The sequence below is a fragment of the Phacochoerus africanus genome, chromosome 14 (genome assembly GCF_016906955.1).
Source record: "Phacochoerus africanus isolate WHEZ1 chromosome 14, ROS_Pafr_v1, whole genome shotgun sequence".
Taxonomy (NCBI): Eukaryota; Metazoa; Chordata; class Mammalia; order Artiodactyla; family Suidae; genus Phacochoerus; species Phacochoerus africanus.
Window position 1 is genome coordinate 45,408,028 of NC_062557.1, and position 20,432 is coordinate 45,428,459.

Genomic DNA, 20,432 nt, shown 5'->3' on the forward strand with positions numbered 1-20,432 from the left:
GCCGGGAGGATAGGGCCCCCAGTCCAGGCTGAGGTCCCTTCCTCCTAGAGCTCCAAGCCTTTCCAGGGGAAGAGGCATGAGTCACCCTGTTCCTTCAACCCCACTAGCCCCATCTCCTGGTTGGCCCTGGGACTACCTGGGAGTGGCCCAAGCACGGATCCACTCTCCAAACTTTGTTCCTGAAGCCCCCAGCCTCGCTAGAGCCGAGCTTCTAGGCCTGGGGCTAGGGGTAAAAGGGTTTCAGCAGGATCTCCCTTTGGCGACGTCGCCTCTTCAGGAAACAAGGCAGTTAAAAGAGAAATCACAAGGTTCTAAAAACAATTTAATGAGGAAAAAGTACAGGCATTCTCCGGGCCACTCCTAGTCGTCCCTTCCCAGCTCCAGCCTCCTTCCCAGCTCCAGCCTCCTCCCCAACTCAGGCTGCAGCCACGACACTCTGCTGACCCCTCGTGGTGGAGCTGGGCAGCGGTCCCCGGCTGCTGGAGATGGCAACTGGCTCCTCCCGGGCTGAAGAAAGGGGCGAGGCAGTCCACTCCTCCCTCATCCTTTCCCGCCCAGGGCTGGCACTGCAGGGTGTGGAGTAGGAAGGAGAGAAGACCACACAAAAGAAACCTGACAGAGGCTTTGAGAGTTTGCAAGCTTTTGCTAGCGCCTCCCACACAAACACTTCTTGGATTGTTCTATGTAGGGCTGGTATGGAATCCCTTATGCCTGTCTTGTTCTAAGGTGGGCTCAGGAAGGCACTGCGCCTGGTCCTGCCACCTGTCCTAGTCGGCCTGGTTGGGGAAGGGATGTGCCAATATCAGGGGCAGTCACTATCCTTAGCTCACTCCAGGAGGTAGTATTTAGGGTCATATTTTAGAGGTGAGCAGTATGAGAAACCAGAAAATTTAAGCAATTTGCTTAAGGTCAGGCGTTTGGTAGGGAGGATTTCGAACTCAGGTTCTCTCAGACTCCCAGTCCCTCCTCCCTCCAGGAACTGGGCCAAGCTACTAGGTCCTTCCAGTTCTTGCAATAGGCAGTCCCAGAGGGCCATTTCACTTTTACCATAGCCTCTGCAGGCACATTTCTGGAAAGACCTCTCTGCCCTGAGGTTATCCAGGAAGAAGACAAGCTCTGGAGTCAGTCACTTTCTCTCCTGAGGGGACATGGGAGGAGGTGGGAACTGCCACCTGCTGCTGTCTATGCCCAGCCCCACTCGGGTCCTTGCAGAGAACAGTATGGGGGAAGAAGAGTTTGTCCTCCTGGCTTTAACGGACATCCTCTTTCTAATGTCAAATGTGGAAGATGGAGTTTAATTTCAAAAGGCAGGGAATATAAAAAAAATATATAATAAAAGGCAAGGAAGACTCCTATGTAGTATTTTAGGTGCCAGATTCCTGATTGGTGCAATGACCCATGGCACTAACACCCCGCACCCTTCTCGGGAGTCCTGTCAATCACTCTTTTCTTGGAATGTGGATCCCTGCTCACGTTCCATCGGGACCCAAACTCAATACCGAAGGCCACACCTTTCCACACTCCTTAATGCTTGAGCAAGGCCTGTAACCCCCTCCTCCTTCCCCAGCAAAAGGCAAAAATGCCAGCGGATGGGGGTTGCGCCCCCATTCATCTGGCGTCAGGGCACTGTCTCCGCTCCGGCCAGGCCTGAATGCCTCACCATCCTCTCAGCAGATCAAAGGAGCGTCAGTGCGGGACCCTCTTCCGCCACTCGCCACCCTGATTCCACGCGGCGGACTACAAGCCCCATGATGCTGCGGGGCCAAGTTATAACCAGCTCGCCCGGAGCACCCGCGTCCCCCTCCTGTCTCCCCCGCATCCCCGCATCCCTCGCCGGCCGCTCGGGCAGAGGGCCGGGCTATGCAGCTGCGGGGCGCCGGGGGCCGCGGGCGCGCGTCCCTGCGGCGGCGGCGTCTCTGGGGCCCGCGCCCCGTGCGCCCCCGCTGCGGGCGCCTGCTCCCTCCACCGAGCGGCGTCTTTGTGTGCGGGGGTGTGGGAGGCGAGGCGCGAGTCCGCGCCGCGCCGCCGAGTGCCCGCGCCCTCCCCGGGCGGGTGGGGGCCTCTCCGCGCCACCCGCCGCCGCCTCGCGAGGACGCCCGCGGCCCGCGCCGCCCGCACCGCGCCGGGCGCGCCACCCCCGCCCGCCGGCGCCGCTCGCACATGCCCGAGCCGCAGCCCTGCGAGCAGGCAACGCCGGCCCCCCGCCCCGCGGCCCCGGGCCCCGGCTCTGGCGCCGTCCCTCCTCCCGGGCCGGGCGCCGCGGCCCCGGCATGAGGAGCGGGCGATGATCCCCGCCAACGCCTCCGCCAGGAAAGGGCCCGAGGGCAAGTACCCGCTGCACTACCTCGTGTGGCACAACCGCCACCGCGAGCTGGAGAAAGAGGTCCGCGCCGGCCAGGTAAGAGCGCCGTCGGGGACCCCACGGCCCGGCACGCCCGCCGGGCGTGGGGAGGGGGTGCGGCGCGGGCTGTCCCGCCCCCCTGGCGAGTTTGCAGCGCTTCTTTGTTCGCAGCCGCCGCTTTTGTGCTGTTGACCCAGAGAGGGTGATGGGAGAGGCCCCCGCCCGCTCCCCTCCGGCCGGGAAGGGCGGCCCACACGTGCTCCGGACCCTCCCAGATTGGGGTAGGGTACGCCGTGCACCTCCTACGCCGGGGCAGAGAGGGGGCTGCGGGGAGGGGCTGCCAGCTCCATCTGTGTTCCACGCGGTGGGAGAGTCCGCCCCACTCAGCCCAGCAGCGACACCTCCCGCGTGAGTGTGCGGAGCTGGGCAAGGCCTGCGTAGGGAAGGGGGGGGGGTCACAGGTCAAGGATCAGAGAATAGGCTGTGACACTCGCAAACATTCCAGCCCCACCCAGTGCCCTCTACCCTAACAGCTGTTTGCTCGCACTGGGCAGAGCCCCTGATCTCTTAGCCCCCAGCACTGGCTCAGGAATGAGTGCTGAGAGAGACCCTCCAGGGTGAAGCCCTGAAGGGCCTTGTCCAGGTGCTGAAAGGCGCTCTCCTGCCCTCTGGTGCTGGGGCCTGGCTTCTAGGTGCTGAGGCAACTAGGGGCACGCTGGCCTCTGGCAGGATTTGAGGTTTGCACACAGAGTGGGTTCCCTGGTTCCTTTAGTCAGTGAGAATGGGTAGGTCAGCCAGCTTTGGCTGGGCAGTGGCCTCCAAGAATATAAGGTAAGAGATGGGGTCTCCTGGCTAGTCTTCAGGACCAAGGCAGGCAGGCACAGGTCACAAGTAGTTCCCAGCTCTGCCCTTGGCCCCCAGATCACAGGAAGGCACTTGTGGCATGGAGGACTCACCCTCCTGGGTGGGAAAGCAGGAGCCAGAGCTGGGCCTAGCCTGCCCTTGTTTGCCTCCAGTTGAGGCCTGTAGACTTGGCTTGGATCTCTTATCCTAAGGCCATAGGCTGGGAGTTGCCCCCCTTTGGGAATATGCCTTTTGAAGGCCACTTCCTGAGTCATAGGAAGTTCAGTTTGTGGAGCTATCTGCTTCCCTAGGGAAGAGTGAGGTGGAGAGCAGGATACTGCCAGATGGCGAGCGAGGTGAGGGCCAGAGTGTGCCTCTGAGGTCCACCACTGAGCTCTCAGAGCAGCACAGCATCCAGCAGCCCTAGGAACTGGGATGACCTGAGCCTCCAGGCCTCCAGGCTGGTCAGGGTGTCCACTTCCATTCTACCTCTGCTTCCACAAGGATGCTCCAGGTTGCTCCTCAGACCATGTCTCTGTTTATCCACCAGACAGGAAGTGGTATCAGAGTGGTAGGTCCTGGAGGGCAAAGATGAACATGGAGACCCCACTCTGGTGATGCAACTGTGAACAGGGAAGTGTCCTGTGATGTGGAGGTCCAGCCTCTCCTGGCTCTTCTCTGCTTTCCTCCCCTGAGGGCAAAAGAAGACAAGCTTCTCAATGGTTACAGCTGGAGGGATTTATGATCTGAGAGGAACTTCCTGATGGGATGGTTGCTGGTTGGTCGAAGAACTGTTAGGCAGAGGACAAGTGGCTGAATAGGCAGAACACCTCAGTCGCACCCCCCCTGCCCAAGCGCTGGGTGGGCCTTTTCTTGCAGAGGTGGGAGAGAGGCAGAATGCCCTAGAAGAAAAGGCCCTGTTACCCAGGTCAGGAGTCGTCTTGCTGGGGTAAGGCCAGAGTGGGGAGACTGGAGCCCGTTGTAGGTAGAGGCGGTTGGGACCACTGAGTGTGTTCCCTTCCTCTGCCCTCAGGCTGCCACAGAAACTAGGCACGAGGTTCACCCCACCCCCACCCACTCATCCTCCCACCTTGGTGAGTTTGTGTCTTCTTGAGATAGATACTGCCTGCCCTGATCCAAGCCAGGAGGAATATAGGTCACTTATTGAGATTAAACCCTTCTTCAACCATAAAGGAGTCAGGCTGGTCCTCTCCTTTGCTCCCGGGGTGCCAAGAAGGGGAATGCCAGTCAGTCTGGGTGGGAGGACCCCCGACTGTTCCAACTCCAGGACCAACCCAGAGTGATGCTTGCATCTGCATGTGCACTGCTCAGTCCTCAGGGCCTAAGACTCCCCGGGAGAGCTGAGGGTGCCCAACTCAGCCATCTCTTGCAGGTGATGGGTCTGGGGGTCATTGCCTAACATCATAATGAAACCTGTAGACCCCTGGCATCTCTTCTGGGGGCACTTGATCTCTGGTGTTCTTGGCACCCACTGTCACAGAAGACAGCCAGGCTTTCCTCAAACACACAGCAGTTGGGTTTCCCTGGCCTTCACTTGGCATAGCTGCCTCTTCTTCCCTCCAAGAAAGCCCTGCAGAGCCGCCCCCCTCACCGTGGGCAGGCTTGGCAATGCTGGCTAAGGGGGGAGGGAGATGGCAAGGCAGGCTTCTGAGAAGGTTCATTGGGGGCTGGAAGCAGGGCGTGGCGGGGAGATGGGAGGCGCTCAGTGGGTGCTTTTTGGTGAAGGGAGGGGTCCATGATCACCCCTAGCTGATACCCAGCAATACAGTGGCTGCTGGTCTCCTGCTTCCTGCCACACCGCTGCTCTGCCAGGTTGGGAGAGGGCAGGGGGTTGTCAGGCAGTGGATGTGCAGTCCTCCCTTGGCTGGCAGGAGGCCCTGAAGTCCAGGCAGCTAGGCATGGCCTTGGTTCTGGAGTCACGAGTCCCTGGTGTTCTCTTGGGTGGGAGGTGGAGGACAGACAGAACAGTTCCCTGGGGGAGGGCTGAGGAGAGCAGGGTTCTTCCCTGGCAACACGCACTCTGGAGGGGGCTGGACTGGGTCCCAGGGAAACATTTTCTTTTTTAAGGGGGCTGCCTCCACCATGGTCCTTCCCCCACTGCTTTCCCCAGCTCATCCTTCTGACCTAGAGGCAAGTGAGATGGGACTGTGGGGCCCCTGGATGCTCAGTCAGAGGCTGCCCCACCCAAGGTACCTGTTGTGTCCAGGAGCCACCTGTGATCTCCTCTCCTCGCAAAGCAGGCAGTCCTGGGTATGGGCCATCACCACAGCTGTGAGTTGGGAAGCTCAGGAGAGGGAGCCACAAACCCTAGAAACCAAAAATCAATGTGTCTGGGATGAGGGGGAGGGGCTGCATGGGGCAGGATCACGGGAGTGGGTGGAGGGAGAGCTGCCACCCCCACTGGCCCAATGCCACTTAAGGAGGCACCCTGCCTCCCTGCCCCTTGAGGCCTGCCTGGTGGGAGAGCAGAGAAGCAGTGGACCTACCAGATGCTGGCTGCCCTCCCTGGGGCTGAGGGATGGAGTGAGGCAGGCAAAGCCCCAGGCTCTGGGCCTCTCACCTTACCTCTCCGGCCCCTGCGTTTCGCTTCTCCCTTTGGTGTGTTCTTGTAAGAGTTCACCTACCAACAGGGCTCTGCTCAGGCTAAACAACTTTCACAAATACCCAGCTAGTGCATGTGGGTTCAAGGGGTGTGCGTGTACGGATGTGCTGGTAACCACGGGTTACACGAGTAGAGGCTTGAAGGGCCAGAGGGCGGCTGGGCACACATGTGGTTGTACATTTAGGTGTGCACAGGTACTGTGAGTGTAGAAGCAAGAGTAGGAGTGTGTACCCTTACAGGTGTGTGTGTATGTGCGTGTGCATGCATGCGTGTGTGTGTGTGTGTGTGTGTGTGTGAGCAGGCAGGTACCTGAGTGGAAGCAGGAAGGCTCTCTGCTCAGGAAGCCCCAGCTCCTAAGGTCACAAGACCCCGCCATTCTTGACTCCAGCTGAGGTTGGCTGGGGCGCGGAGTTTCCATCCTTTTGGTGGGGAGGGCTGGGTGTTGGGTTTCATGGAAAACCTTTTCATTCCAGCAATTAAATAGCTGCAGGCCTTTGCTGAGGAAATGAATGAATTCCCCCACCTGGGCCCCGGGCAAGGTGCCGCTTCCACTGCAGGCCCCGCTTTGGACGGGTGAGGGGGAACTTCTTGGAGGTTTGGCTGACAGTATGCAGGGCTCATGTTGGCCCTGGAAAACAGTGGTGCCTTGGGGACCCTGGAGAGGGCTGTCAGGAGAGCTCCTGAGGAGGTGGAGGGGGGCACCCCTGCCTGGCAGGCAGTGCCAGCCTCTGTGGAGCCCAGAACTGAGGCACCTGAGGGGGAGGGTGGCGGCATCTGGAGCCCTGGGACCAGGTAGGTGCCCTGCTGGCTCCCTGGGGCCTTGTTAGCAGCAGCAGCAGCAGCATCTGGGGCAGGGCCGGTGGGAGGCACAGTCGGCTCAGCTGCAGCCCCCTGGGAAGGCCGCCTCCTGACACCCCCACCCCCCCACCCCTACCCCTGCCCCAACGCAGCCAGCTCAGGGTCTGTGGATCCTGCATCGCTCCTGCCCCTGGACTCAGGACTCCACCCAGGTCGATCCCGAGGGGCTCAGCTCAAGGCAGGGAATCAGCAGTGCCCCCTTCTCTGTGGGGAGCTGGGGTAGAGGAGCAGCAACGGGCCACTCACAGCTCCTGGCTACAGCTCAGAGGGCCACAGGGGGTCCACAGGTACAGTGTTTCATTTGGTTTGGGGTTTTTTTTTTTTTTTTTAGGCTCCTAATATATTTAAAAATGAAAAAATGCCAACAGAGGGGTATAAAATTATATAAATAATTTAAATTGTCTTATTTTTGACAAAGGGGTTCCTACTCATGTTTAAAATATGTAACGGTTGCTAGAAGGCAGCAGCCCTCCCCGCCTCTCCATCTCAGCCCCCAGAGGGAGCCACTCGGAACTGTTTAGGCTCTTCCATTATTTGCCTCCATGATTATAAACAATACATGTCTGCAACTATTTACTGGCTAATCAATTTTGCACGTTATTGCCTTGCATTCCTTCCCCATGTCCCTTCAAAATAGTCATCTATGCATCTGTTTAGTAAGTATTCCTTAAGCACCAGTTATGTGCCAGACACTGTCCAGGGACCGGGAATATAGCACCAAACAAAACAGACAGCCCGCCCCTTTGTGGGGTCTACAGTCTGGGAGAGGGAGACGAGGAAAAATAAGCAAGTTAATGCCTAAAGAAAACTCGAGCAGGATAAGGGGCAACAGATAGATAAATAGCAACTGTCATTTGAGATGGGTCGTCAGGGCTGGCCTTTCTAAGGAGGTGACATTTGAGCTGTGGCCTCAGTGAAGTGAGGGAGGAAGCTTTGTGGCTATCCGGGGGAAGATGGTTTGGGGGAGGCCTCCGTGCAGGAGTGGGGCTTAGAGGAGAGCATGTGAGTTCAAAGAGATGTCCAGGATTCTAGTCTAAACCGGGGGCGGGGGGGGGGGGGAGGGGGGGCATGGAGAGGCTGAGCTCAAGGGCGGCAGGACGTGAGGAGCACGTCACAGGATGACAGTGCTTGCGATGGGCCCTGTGGAACCGAGAGGAGTGGCAGGAATAAAGTGAGAGATGCGGTGGCTGCGACCAGGAGGGTAGCCTGAAGGTGGCAAGAACTGTGACGACTCTGGGTCTGTTTTGAAGGTAGAGCCTATAAAGTCGGGGTTTAATGATGGATTAGACACAGAAGGTGAGAGAAAAGGAAGATAGAGAAACAGTCCCACAGTTTCTTACCTGGAATGGGAGTGAACTGAAGTGCTGTTTACCATGATGGGAGAACTGGGGCAGGTGAAGCTGTCCAGGAACAGCTGGAGTGAAGAAAGAAAGGGAAAGAGGTCGTGGGAGGTCATAATGTCTCATGTGGTTTCATGAATTCGATTTCCCCCCCCCCTTTTTTTTTTTTTTTTGTCCTTTTAGGGCAGCACCCAGACACCTGGAGGTTCCCAGGCTAGGGGTTTAATCGGAGCTGTAGCCGCTGGCCTACACCACAGCCATAGCAACACGGGATCCGAGCCTCGTCTGCGACCTATACCACAGCTCACGGCAACGCCAGATCCTTAACTTACTGAGCAAGGCCAGGGTTCGAACTCGAAACCTCATGGTTCCTGGTCAAATTCGTTTCTGCTGCGCCACAACAACAGGAACTCCCAATTTCTTTTTTGTATTTTTGAGGGTGTAAATTATTGCCCCCCCAAAAAAGTTTTCATTCATTGACATCTGTGGGTTTTTAGCATCTATTTGTATGTATCTGTTTGTATGTATCTATTTGTATTTATATGTCTCTTTCATATTGGCAGCTTTCCTTAAGTGTCCAGTCACCCGTGGCTGTTGGGGTAGATTTAAGGATGGGGGTGTGGAGCTTATTAATGCATGGGTGCTGCTATAAAATGATTGGGCTGACTATTGTAAGATCCTCAAATGTCTTACCCAGAGGTCTTTGGTGCTTTTAGTTTCTACAAGGAAGAATTCTCCAGTCTCCTGCTAGGGGTAGGATGGAGCAATGCTGTGTGCTGTCTGGCTTCCAGCAGTTCAGGACCTGAGGCAGGGAAGGGGTTGGGCTTTCACTGTTCAGCAATTTTGAGTCCCATGACCTCATCCTCAGACCAGTGTCCCTGAGTCCAGTGCATCTCAGGTTCAATTTCTATAAAGAATAAACCCCTGGCATTCTGTGGAGCCGGGGGGAAGCATCTCCCACCTTCATGAGATTGGGGAGGGGCCAGGGGTTCTGAGTTTTAACTAGGCCCCTCTCCCCATATTCAGTTCTGAGTCTTATTCTCTCCTCTGCTGTTCCCACTGCCTGCATGGCCTACACTTTTCAAGGATGCTAAGAGAGCATTTGGCTTGCTAATCACTGGGGTGCTCCTCTGGGATGTTCCGTGAAGCTCCAGCCACTTTCTTGTGGGTTTTAACTATTTTATTGGCATTCTTATAAACATTTATTTTTTGAGGAAATCTTCATTCTTTTGTATAGATCTAAACTTCCCTCTGGGATCATTTTCCTTCCACTTGAATAACTTAACATTTCTTGCATGTCTTCTGGTAACATTCTTTTAGCTTCTGGTTGTCCACAAAAGTCTTTCTTTGCTCTTTTTTTGCATTTGTTTTTTTCTTTTCATGATCGCACCTGAGGCACATGGAAGTTCCCAGGCCAGCAGTTGAATCACAGCCACAGCTGTGGCCTACATGACAGCCACAGCAACACTGGATCCAACCCATATGTGACATGTGCCACACCTTATAGCAATGCCCAATTGCCAACCCACTGAGCCAGGCCAGGGATCGAACCCACATCCCCACAGAGACAATGTCAGGTCTCTAATAACCTGCTGAGACACCATGGGAACGCCCCTCTTTTTATTTTTGAGGTATATGTTTCACAACATATAGAATTCTAGGGTGACAACTTTCCCCCCAGCACTTTAAAGATTTCATTCTTTGTCTTCTAACTTGTGTGGTTTTTAACGATAAGTATGTAGTATTTCCTATATGTGTCATTCCATACACAGTATGTCTGATTTCCAAAATGCTTTTAAGACTCCTTTTATCACTAGTTTTCGGTATTTGATTATAATGAGGCTTGATATAGGTTTTTTGGTGTTTGTCTTCCTTGGAATTCATTGAGTTTCCTGGTTCTGTAGATTTGTCACTGTATTAGTTTCTACAACAAATTACCACAGGCTGGGTGGGTTAAAACAACAAAAATTTATTCTCTCATCATTTTGGAGGTTGGAAGTCCAAAGGCTCTAGGGGACAATCCTTCCTCTTCCAGCTTCTGGTGGCTCCAAGTATTCCTTGGTTTGTGGCTGTATAACTTCAGTCTTTGCCTCCAGCTTCACATGGAAACTCTCTGTGTATCTCTCCTCTGTGTGTCTTATAAACACACATAATTGGATTTAGGGCCTACCTGGATAATCCAGGCTGATCTCATTTTGAGAACCTTAATTTGATTATATCTGCAAATACCCTTTTTCCAAATCAGGCCACATTCATATGTTCTAGCAGTTAGGATATAGACATATATTTTGTGGGGGCACCACCATTCAACTCACTAAAGTAGTTTCTTTTTTCTTTTTTCATCAGATTTGTAAAAGTTTTGGCTACTTCTTTAAATTTGTCTTATTCTTCCACTTCCTTATCCTTATCCTTCCCACAGGATACTATGGGACTCCAAGTACACATATGTTAGAATACCTTTAGTGTATTATTGCTGGGGCTGTTTTAATGTTTTTCAGTACTTTTTTCCCCCCTCTGCTTCAGTTTGTCTAGTTCTATTGCTATATCTTCAGACTCACTGATTTTTTTTCTTTTTTTCCCCTTTTTTTTGGGGGGGGGCTGTACCCAAGGCATATGGAAGTTCCCAGGCTAGGGGTCCAATCAGAGCTGTACCCCCTGACCTACACCACAGCTCACAGCAAGCCTGGATCCTTAACCCACATCCTCATGGATACTAGTTGGGGTTGTAACCTGCTGAGCCACAGTGGGAACTCCCCATCCATCTTTATTATTTCTGTATGTTTCTATTAATGATTTTTCTCCTGATTATGGATTATATTTTCCCACTTTTATGCATGCCTAGTAATTTTTCACATGATGTTGGACACTGTAAACATTATGATATTGAGCATCAGGATTTTGCTGTCTTCCTTTAAAGAGTGTTAGTTAGGAGTTCCCGTCATGGCGCAGTGGTTAACTAATCTGACTAGGAACCATGAGGTTGTGGGTTCAATCCCTGGCCTTACTCAGTGGGTTAAGGATCCCGAGTTGCTGTGGCTGTGACGTAAGCCAGCGGCTACAGCTCCGATTGGACCCCTAGTCTGGGAACCTCCATATGCCATGAGAGTGGCTCCAGAAAAGACAAAATAAATAAATAAATAAATAAAGAGTATTAGTTAGGCTTTGTTCTGGCAGACTAAGGTACTTGCAACTCAGTTTGATTTTTTTTTTAGCTTATTTTTAATCTTTATTAGATTATGTCTGGTTGAGCCTTTTCTCTAGGGATGAGTTAGCCCTACTCCTTAAGCATACATAACCCTTCTCGGGTCTCTATTGAATACCCTGGGTAGTCAACGAGGTCTCTCTACTCCAGTAGGTTGGAGCTTGACTGTCTCCCTGCCATGGGCGAGCTCTGAGAATTTACCAGCCTTTTGCTCCTTTTTATGCCTGGCTGTGTTGAGTTTCACTCTACACACATGAAGTGTTCAGCAAAGACTCAAAGGGACCACATGCAGATTTGAAGCTCTTTTTTGCACAGACCACGTCTTGGAACTATGTCCCTGCAACTTCTCGCTACCTCAGCCTCCTTGAACTCCTGTCTCTGTGTCCTTAACTCCTCAGCAAGACTACCATGCTCTGCAGGGGATTCCCCTCTCTGACTACTCCTCCAGGTAGAAATATAGGAAATCATGGGGCCCAACTTGTTTGTCTCCTTACTTTGGGAATCACAGTCATGGACTGACAGTTGCCTAAAAGTCTGAAAACAATTATTTTATGTATTTCCCACCTCAAAGTCTGAAAACAATTATTTTATATATTCCCCCCTTTAAAAATTTTTTCTTTTTCGGCTGCACCTGTGGCGTGTGGAAGTTCCTGGGCCGGGTATTGAATCTGAGCCGGAGCTGTGATCTATGCTACAGCTGCAGCCAATGCCAGATCCTTAACCCACTGCACTGGGCCAGGGGTTGAACCAGTGCCTCCACAGAGACAAGCCAGATCATTAACCCACTGTACCACAGCAGGAAGTCCATATTTCATTTTTTTTTTTTTGGTCTTTTTTTGTCTTTATAAGGCCGCATCTGCAGCATATGGAGGTTCCCAGGGTAGGGGTCAAATCGGAGCTGTTGCTGCCGGCCTACACCACAGCCACAGCAATGCCAGATCTGAGCTGCATCTGCGACCTACATCACAGCTCATGGCAATGCTGGATCCTTAACCCACTGAGCGAGGCCAGGGATTGAACCTGCAACCTCATGGTTCCTAGTCAGATTCATTTCTGCTGCGCCACGACAGGAATGCCAATATTTCATATATTTTGAAGCAATAGTTTTCTCTGTTCATGATGGGAGGGTAATTTCAGTTATCTCATCATGTTGGCGAAGAAGCCTTTTACTGGCATTTTAATCAAGTCTTGAGGAGGAGAAGAGGAGTTACATGCATGTGGTCACTGAATTTTTTTTTTTTTTAATTTTATGGCCACACCCATGGCACATGGAAGCTCCAAGGCCAGGGATTGAATCTAAGCCACAGCCTCCAACCCATGCTGCACCACTGGCAACACCAGATCCTTTAACTCTCTGTGCTGGGCTGGGGAACAAACCCACACCTCTGCAACTTGAGCCATTGCAGACTCCCAACCCACTGTGCCACAGCAGGAACTCATGGTCACTGAATTTAACTAGAAGTCCTAGCTTCCTGAAATATATCCAAATATTTATCTTTAATAATCATATGCTTTGGCTGATAAGAGCATATCACCCAACAGAATCTCATATGCAATATAATCATGCTATTCACAAAACAATAAGGTTTATAAAAGAAATGTTAATACATAGTGTCCCACAGGCAGGAGACACGGCTTTGAAGTTGTACCATGAACACATTCTTTCATTCCTATGAATGTATTATTGCAACTGTTTGCTAAACCTCCCTCACTTAGAAATATTATCACGTAATATCATGATCTAAGTTGGTAGCTCTCCCTAGACCCCCAGGATAGGTCCTGTCTGATATGCACTCCCCGACCTCAGGTGGCACATGTCAGACCACCTATCAGCTCCATGCTTGCCCTTCACGGGTAGCCCACTGGGTCTTAAGAGAGTGAATCCAGTCAGGGTGCCTACGTGGACAGGACAGGAGGCAGTCCCGACCTTTTTCAGAGTTACTTCCTGCCCTGTCTTGCAAGCCCTTTTCTTTTCACCTGACCCCAGCTCACTATGTCTTTCTTTTCCATTGTCTTCTAAGATGGGCAAGGCAGGACAGCCAGGTGGTTGCTACCCACTTAGAGGCTGGTGGGCTTAGATGGGCTGCCTCAGAAGTGACCAGGGCAACCTCTTTACCTCCTCTAGGTGGACATTGAACAGCTGGATCCCCGTGGGCGGACGCCCCTGCACCTGGCCACCACCCTGGGGCACCTCGAGTGTGCCCGTGTGCTGCTGGCACATGGTGCAGATGTGGGCAGAGAGAACCGCAGCGGCTGGACAGGTGGGCACCCCTGCCCACCCCACCCCACAGCTTGGGTCTCCCCAGCATCGCATCCTCACCTCTGGCTGGCTGAGGGACCCTAGGCTGGGTCCTGTCCTGTGACATTGCCTTCCCCTCCCCCAGTGCTCCAGGAAGCTGTGAGCACCCGGGACCTCGAGCTGGTGCAGCTGGTGCTGCGGTACCGGGACTACCAGCGTGTGGTGAAGCGGCTGGCGGGTATCCCCGTGCTCCTGGAGAAGCTGCGCAAGGTGAGGGCTTGCCTCTCAGCCTCCCCATCAGAGCCCTCAAACCCTCGCTCTAGCGCAGATTCAGCCACTCTCCTTTTCATCCTCCAGGCCCAGGACTTCTACGTGGAGATGAAATGGGAGTTCACTAGCTGGGGTAAGAGGGCCGACAAGGGCCTCTCTGGGCCCTCCCCCACTTCAGGCTTCTCCGCTTGCTGTTCCCCTGCCTGGAGTGCTTGACCCATGGCTCCTTCTCACCTTTCAGTTCTCAGCCCACTTTCAGAGGCCTTTCCACACTGCCTCGATCCCATTGCTTCCTTCACTTTATAATGATTGGCTCATTTGTTTGTTGTTACCTGTGACCCCTTGCCAGAAGGTAAGCTCCAAGAGGGCAGGGGTCCTGTTTTGTTCAGTGTTGTATCCCCAGTGGCTGGCACATAGTAGGAGTTTAATAAATATTTGTGGGAAGACTGGATGAAAAATTGAGTGGATGAATTAAATGCTGATTCTAGGGACTTGGTGGTGGCTGAGTCATACTTGTCCCCAACCTCAGGTGGCATGAGTCTGGCTGTAGTCTACATTTGTGGGGGGGTGGGGGGGTGCTTTTCCCCCACCAGTTCCCTTACCCTTTCCCAGCCATTCCCCTGACCCTGACCCACATGCCCTGAGGTGGCCCAGGTTGGTGGCCCAGGCACATTGAAGCCACCTCTGACCTCCTCCACCTAGTGCCCTTGGTGTCCAAGATCTGCCCCAGTGACACATACAAAGTGTGGAAGAGTGGGCAGAACCTTCGGGTAGACACCACGCTCCTGGGCTTTGACCACATGACATGGCAGCGAGGGAACCGCAGCTTTGTCTTCAGGGGCCAAGGTCAGGCAGGTAGAAGGTTGGGTAGGGTGAGGAGGCTGGGGACGGCCCCACATGATCCCTGACCCCCTGTGCTATTCTGTGGCTGGCAGACACAAGTGCTGTGGTCATGGAGATTGACCACGACCGCCGGGTGGTGTACACGGAGACCCTGGCGCTAACTGGGCAGGACCGGGAGCTGCTGCTGGCTGCCGCTCAGCCCACCGAGGAGCAGGTGCTGAGCCGGCTCACCGCACCCGTTGTCACCACACAGCTTGACACCAAGAATATCTCTTTTGAGAGGTAAGTGGGCATGGCCTTGGGAGCCTGAAACCAGCCTGGTGGTGCCCCCTCACCTGGACCCCTCTGCTTCTCCAGGAACAAGACTGGCATCCTGGGCTGGCGCAGCGAGAAGACCGAGATGGTGAATGGGTATGAAGCCAAGGTGAGGTCATAGCGCCTGGGTGCTAGATCCTGCTACACTCTTGCCTACAGCAAGCCAGGCAGGGGTTTCCTGACCACACTTTCTCAGCCTTGGAGGTACAGAGGCAATGCCACGTAGGGGAGAGGGCACCAGACTAAGAGGCAACTGATGAGAATGACGGGAGTTTACTGAACACCCAATACATTCAAGCTAATGCACTGTTCTGACATTTTACTTTATTTTTTTTTGGTCTTTTTGCCATTTCTTGGGCCGCTCCTGTGGCATATGGAGGTTCCCAGGCTAGGGGTCAAATCGGAGCTGTAGCCGCCGGCCTACGCCACAGCCACAGTAATGTGGGATCCGAGCCACGTCTGCAACCTACACCACAGCTCACGGCAACACCGGATCCTTAACCCACTGAGCAACCTCATGGTTCCTAGTTGGATTCGTTAACCACTGAGCCATGATGGGAACTCCTATTCTGGCATTTTAAATGTGTATATATGTTATGTGTGTCTATACACACGTGCATACCCAACTATGTATATATGTGTGTCTATCTCACACACACACACACACACACACACTCATTTAATGCTCACAACAACCCTTTCGGGTAAGTGCTATTATTATTCCCATTTAACAGATGTTTATCGAGCCCTTTCCACAGTTTTCCATTTATACTTCGCAACAGCTCTAGGGAGTAGGGTATGGGCCCATTTTATGATGAGAAAGAGGAGGCCCGGCATGGCTAAGTGAACTAAGGTTCAGACCTGGCTGCCTGACTCCAAAGCTTGGCCTTTACCCTTTAGAAGACTGTTGTTGGGGACCCTTAACAGTCACTCTAGGACCCTGAAATCACCCATGTAGGACCACATGGTGCTGCAGAGTGAAGGCGCTCACCAATGCTGCAAAGTTCTGTGTTGTAGTTTCCTTCTGGAAGCCTTCCCTGGTTTGTAGCCTGCTTATGACCTCTGCTTTTTGTTCCCACAGTCCTGTGCTCCCCTCCCCAGTAGAGCATGTGTCATGCCGTGTTATTACTGTCCATCTTTTTCCTGTCTCTTCAACTAGATTGTGAACCTCAAGAGGGCAGGGATCATGTCTGGCTGTGTTTGTTCACCACTGTATCCCTGACGCCTGCCTCAGTGCCTGGCACATAAGGTCTCCCCACACAATGTTTGTTGAATGAGTAAGAGAATGAACCAATGACTTCAGATATTTACTTGCTCACAGGCCTGGAGTTTGGAACAAACGGCACCCTTCCCCCGACTCTTCCTTGCAGGAAGTGTTCATAATGCCCTTGGGGGCAGGGATAGGGGTACCAAAGCTGTCTGTGAGTCCTTTCCTCATCTGTCCCCAGGTATATGGGGCATCCAACGTGGAGCTCATCACTCGGACGCGGACAGAGCATCTTTCAGAACAGCACAAGGGCAAGGTCAAAGGTAATGAGTCAGAGGTGGATGGAGGTGTGAGGAACCAGCTTCCACTTGAGGGTCTCCATCAGTATTTCCTCCGATATCCTAGCAAGAGCCAGGATAGTTTATTCAGGCAAATAGGTTTCAATTCAAGTGCCAAATCCTAATGATTGGTAGCGGCTGCCTAGAGTGTTGCTAAGAAGATTCTAAGGCGACGTCTGGGCTCAATGGGAAGGAATGCTACAGCTGATTACTATTATCTGCAGCGGACATGGGGGCAGGTGGGGAATGTCATGCATGATGTTTATTGGCTATTCTAGTCTAGGGAGACATACTGTGAGCAGAACCAGGAGTCCTGCCACTGATTCTCTCTCTGCCCACTGGTACTACCCCTGACTCTCTGGGCACCAGTTAGTCTGTCTAAATTGGAAAGATGTAACCCTCACCTCACAAGAGAACAAAATGAAGTTAATATGGAAGTGCCCCAAGGAAAACACACACATACACAAGCATACCCCCAAACTGCTCACCAAAGGCAAGTGAGCAGATTTTGTCCAGTGTCACCAACCTGAAGATCCACACTTTTGAAAGTTGCTCCTGAGCCCCTGCCCTTTGGGAGTCCCCAGTCACTTTCAGGTGAAGGTGCCTGGGTGTGTAGTGTGGGTGAGCAATCCTCCCTGGCTCTTGGGTACTGTCACTTCTGAGGGCTACCGTGTTCTCTGAGATGCCGTGTTTCTTGTAGGCTGTAAGACACCTCTGCAGTCCTTCCTGGGAATTGCTGAGCAGCATGGGGGCCCCCAAAATGGGGTGAGTGTGTGCCAGGGATACCCCTTTGTGGAAGGTGTGGATGGGGACCGGGGGAGGTATGGGAGGCATCCTGCTCAGCATGGCCTGTGTAGACCTCCTTTCTTTCTACAATGGCCAAAGCTTGTCAGCTCTACAGTGGCAGGGGGCACAGCTCTGGGGCCTGTAATGTCAAGTGGCTGGCCTGGCATCAGGGACTGAGACAAGCTCATGGGCTCCCCTCTGTGTGGTACAGACCTTGATCACTCAGACTCTGAGCCAAGCCAACCCCACTGCCATCACTGCAGAAGAGTACTTCAACCCCAACTTTGAGCTTGGCAACCGTGACATGGGCCGTCCCATGGAACTGACCACCAAGACACAGAAGTGAGGCCCTCTGCTGGTGCTGGGGAGGCGGGGGTGGGCGGGGCTGGGGGCGGTGGGCAGGGCTGGGAGGGCAGGGCCTCCATAATGTGCTGGGAGGCCATGGCTTCTACAATGTCCCTCACTCCTTGGGATCTGGGGGCAGGTTCAAGGCCAAGCTGTGGCTGTGTGAGGAGCATCCCCTGTCCCTGTGTGAGCAGGTGGCCCCCATCATTGACCTCATGGCCGTCAGCAATGCACTTTTTGCCAAGCTCCGGGATTTCATTACCCTCCGCCTGCCTCCAGGCTTCCCTGTCAAGATCGGTGAGACCCCCCCACTCCCATTTCCCTTGAGCCGCTACTGGGGGGGGGGGGGTAAGCTTAGAGGAGCCATAGAGGGGGTACCTAAAGTGTAAGGGAGTGGGTGGGGTGACTGATGGTTTCCTTATCCTCAGAAATCCCGATCTTCCACATCCTCAACGCCCGCATCACCTTCGGGAACCTCAATGGCTGTGACGAGCCGGTGCCCTTGGTGCGAGGCAGCCCCAGCAGCGAGACCCCTTCCCCAGGCAGCGATTCCTCCAGTGTCAGCAGCTCCAGTTCCACAAGTGAGGCCCTGCCCCCGCCCTGAACTTGCCCTCACTTCCCCTTCCTGTGAAGCGCTTCCCCGGGAGTGGGGAGGAGGCGGGATCCGGTCCACTCTGACCCCCAGCCCGGTGCCCTCAGCCTCGTGCCGCGGCTGTGAGATCTCCCCTACGTTGTTCGAGGCCCCACGTGGCTACAGCGTGCTGGGCGGCCAGCGAGAGGCGGCCACCCGCGACGATGATGACGACCTGCTGCAGTTCGCCATCCAGCAGAGCCTGCTTGAGGCGGGCAGTGAGTATGATCAGGTGCGTCCCTGAGGCCGCGCTGGGCCACTGGACTGCAGCGCCACCACATCTAACTGGCCTATATTCCCTCCCCGCCAGGTCACCATCTGGGAGGCGCTAACCAACAGCAAGCCGGGTACTCACCCTATGTCCTATGAAAGTCGCCGACAGGACAGGTCAGTGCCTGCCCATCCTGAGAGTGTTTAGAGACGCCTATTACCACCCCATCCGCGCCCGGCCCCATACACATGCACAGAGAACACCAGGGCACTGCTCAATGAAAGGCCCTCTTGGCTCAGAGAAATTTCTTGGTCCCTGTACCAGGGACCCTACTGGCACCAAGACGGCGTCTATCATCACCACCCTTTCCTCGGGGAGCGGGGAGCAGTACGCCCAACGCGGCTAGGGAGCAGGGGCCAGGCTTCAGCCTTCAGACCCTCACCAGCCAGGATGTTGGGGCTGGGAGTTCCAGAAGGCTGGTAGGAAGGGTTTGGTAGGGGCTGGAATCCCTAACCTAGTGGAAGGGAGCCAGGGAGGTGACGAGGGACTCATAACCTCCACTGGCGAGGCGCGAGGCCTGCGCTTGCTCTGGGGCCTCCACGCTGTCTCCCGCCCCGCTTATGGGCAGGTACGCCCGGAGCCCTCGACGTATCTTACCTGCCCCCAGGAGCGCTCCTCCTACGCCGCAGCGCCAGTCCGCGCCTTCCGCCGCCCTGGCGTCGGTCCCCAGCCCTCGGCCCAGCCCGCGCCCAGGACCAGGCGGCCACGTGTTCCGGAGCTACGACGAGCAGCTGCGGCTGGCCATGGAGCTGTCCGCGCAGGAGCAGGAGGAGCGGCGGCGGCGCGCGCGCCAGGAGGAGGAGGAGCTAGAGCGCATCCTGCGGCTCTCTCTGACCGAGCAGTAGCGCCCACTGCCCCGCCCCCCGGCCACGCCCCGCGGTACCCGCCCCGCAGCGAGGGTCTTTCGGCCCGCGCGCTCCGGCAGCTGCGTCTGGAGCCGCCGCCTCGCGGGCGCAGCCGCGCACCCGGCGCCAGACAGGGAGGGGTTCGGCCCGGCCGCGGGGTACCTTTCCGGGCCAGGGCCCTGGAGGCAGCTGGCACGGCCCGGTCTCCCTGCTTTGCTGTATCCTGACCCCCTACCCCTCTCCTCTGGGCTCGGACCGGTCCAAGGGCGGAGCCAGGAGGTCCTGAGGGGGAAACGGTTCTCGGAGGAGCATTGTCCCCATCCCTTGCTCCTTCTGGCCGGTCCTCCTTTCTGCTCACTGACCCCACTCCAGGACACTGCCCGTGAAGCCTTTGCATCTCCGCTCTTCATCCCTGGGGGGCAGCTGAGCTCCCCACGTGCTGTGTTGCTGCTTTGTCCCAGACACAAACCAGCACGTCAAGGGCCCAGCCCCTCCCCCACCCCGGCATTTCAGCGTCAAGTGCACTTAGCGGGGTGCCCGGCTCCCCCAGGCCCCACACCCCTCCCGGGTCTCAGGGTGGTCCCAGCTTCTCCTTGGGCGGCCAGAGGTTGGAGTTGCCATCCCCAAGGCACGTGTCTGTGATCAGGGAGGGTGTCCAAGGTGGCCCCCGGTCTGGGCAAGGCCTGGCTCCCTTATGACGTCTTGGCGAATGGAGAGGGGGGGGCGTAGTGGGCATGGGGCAAACACTAGACTGGACACAGAGGGATGGTCCAGGGCCCTGACACTACCACCTACCCCTTCCCACCAGCTGCTGCTAGCCCTCTGTGGTTGTGCGTCCCACTTTCCCCCACCCAGGGGCTGACTCTAAAACCCTTCATCCAATGGTGCTAACCCCCGGCTCTCCCCTGCCCCACTCCACCCACCCAGAGAAGCACAGACCCCGCCAGAGGCAGGGCCCACCGCACACCCTTGTCTGGGCTCTCAGACTGGCCTTCCTGGCTCAGCCAGTGACAGAAGGGACACAAAAGGGATGGAAGAAAAGAACAAAGAGAAGCTGTTCCTCTCACCCCCTTCCCTGATGCCAGGGGCACCAGACTGATTCTGAGGCACAAATAAAAGAGGCTTCAAACCTGAG

At 54.9% G+C, this 20,432-nt stretch overlaps 1 protein-coding gene and 1 long non-coding RNA gene across 4 annotated transcripts; one reads left to right on the top strand and one right to left on the bottom strand.

Annotated features, from left to right (window-relative positions):
- The first annotated feature begins 1,796 nt into the window (after positions 1 to 1,796).
- Positions 1,797 to 20,431, top strand: ANKRD13B (ankyrin repeat domain 13B). 3 transcript variants are annotated; one of them, XM_047757167.1, is made up of 15 exons: positions 1,797 to 2,398; positions 13,333 to 13,468; positions 13,592 to 13,716; positions 13,804 to 13,849; positions 14,419 to 14,562; positions 14,652 to 14,841; positions 14,917 to 14,983; positions 16,323 to 16,404; positions 17,120 to 17,184; positions 17,417 to 17,547; positions 17,690 to 17,847; positions 17,979 to 18,131; positions 18,250 to 18,413; positions 18,492 to 18,568; positions 19,060 to 20,431. In XM_047757167.1, exons 1-15 carry the CDS (start codon positions 2,285 to 2,287, stop codon positions 19,295 to 19,297), a joined length of 1,890 nt encoding a protein of 629 aa, XP_047613123.1. In that variant the 5' UTR covers positions 1,797 to 2,284; the 3' UTR covers positions 19,298 to 20,431. The 3 variants fall into 3 exon arrangements, with proteins under 3 accessions (XP_047613123.1, XP_047613124.1, XP_047613122.1); XM_047757166.1 differs by having other exon boundaries at positions 2,194 to 2,398; positions 19,021 to 20,431; XM_047757168.1 differs by lacking the exon at positions 14,419 to 14,562 and having other exon boundaries at positions 2,193 to 2,398; positions 19,021 to 20,431.
- On the bottom strand, positions 2,228 to 8,075 carry LOC125114093 (uncharacterized). The gene is made up of 4 exons (XR_007131694.1): positions 8,006 to 8,075; positions 5,399 to 5,512; positions 3,674 to 3,875; positions 2,228 to 2,774 (listed from the first exon to the last, which is right to left on the bottom strand). It is a non-coding gene; the product is annotated as an uncharacterized LOC125114093 (long non-coding RNA).
- Position 20,432: the final 1 nt, after the last annotated feature.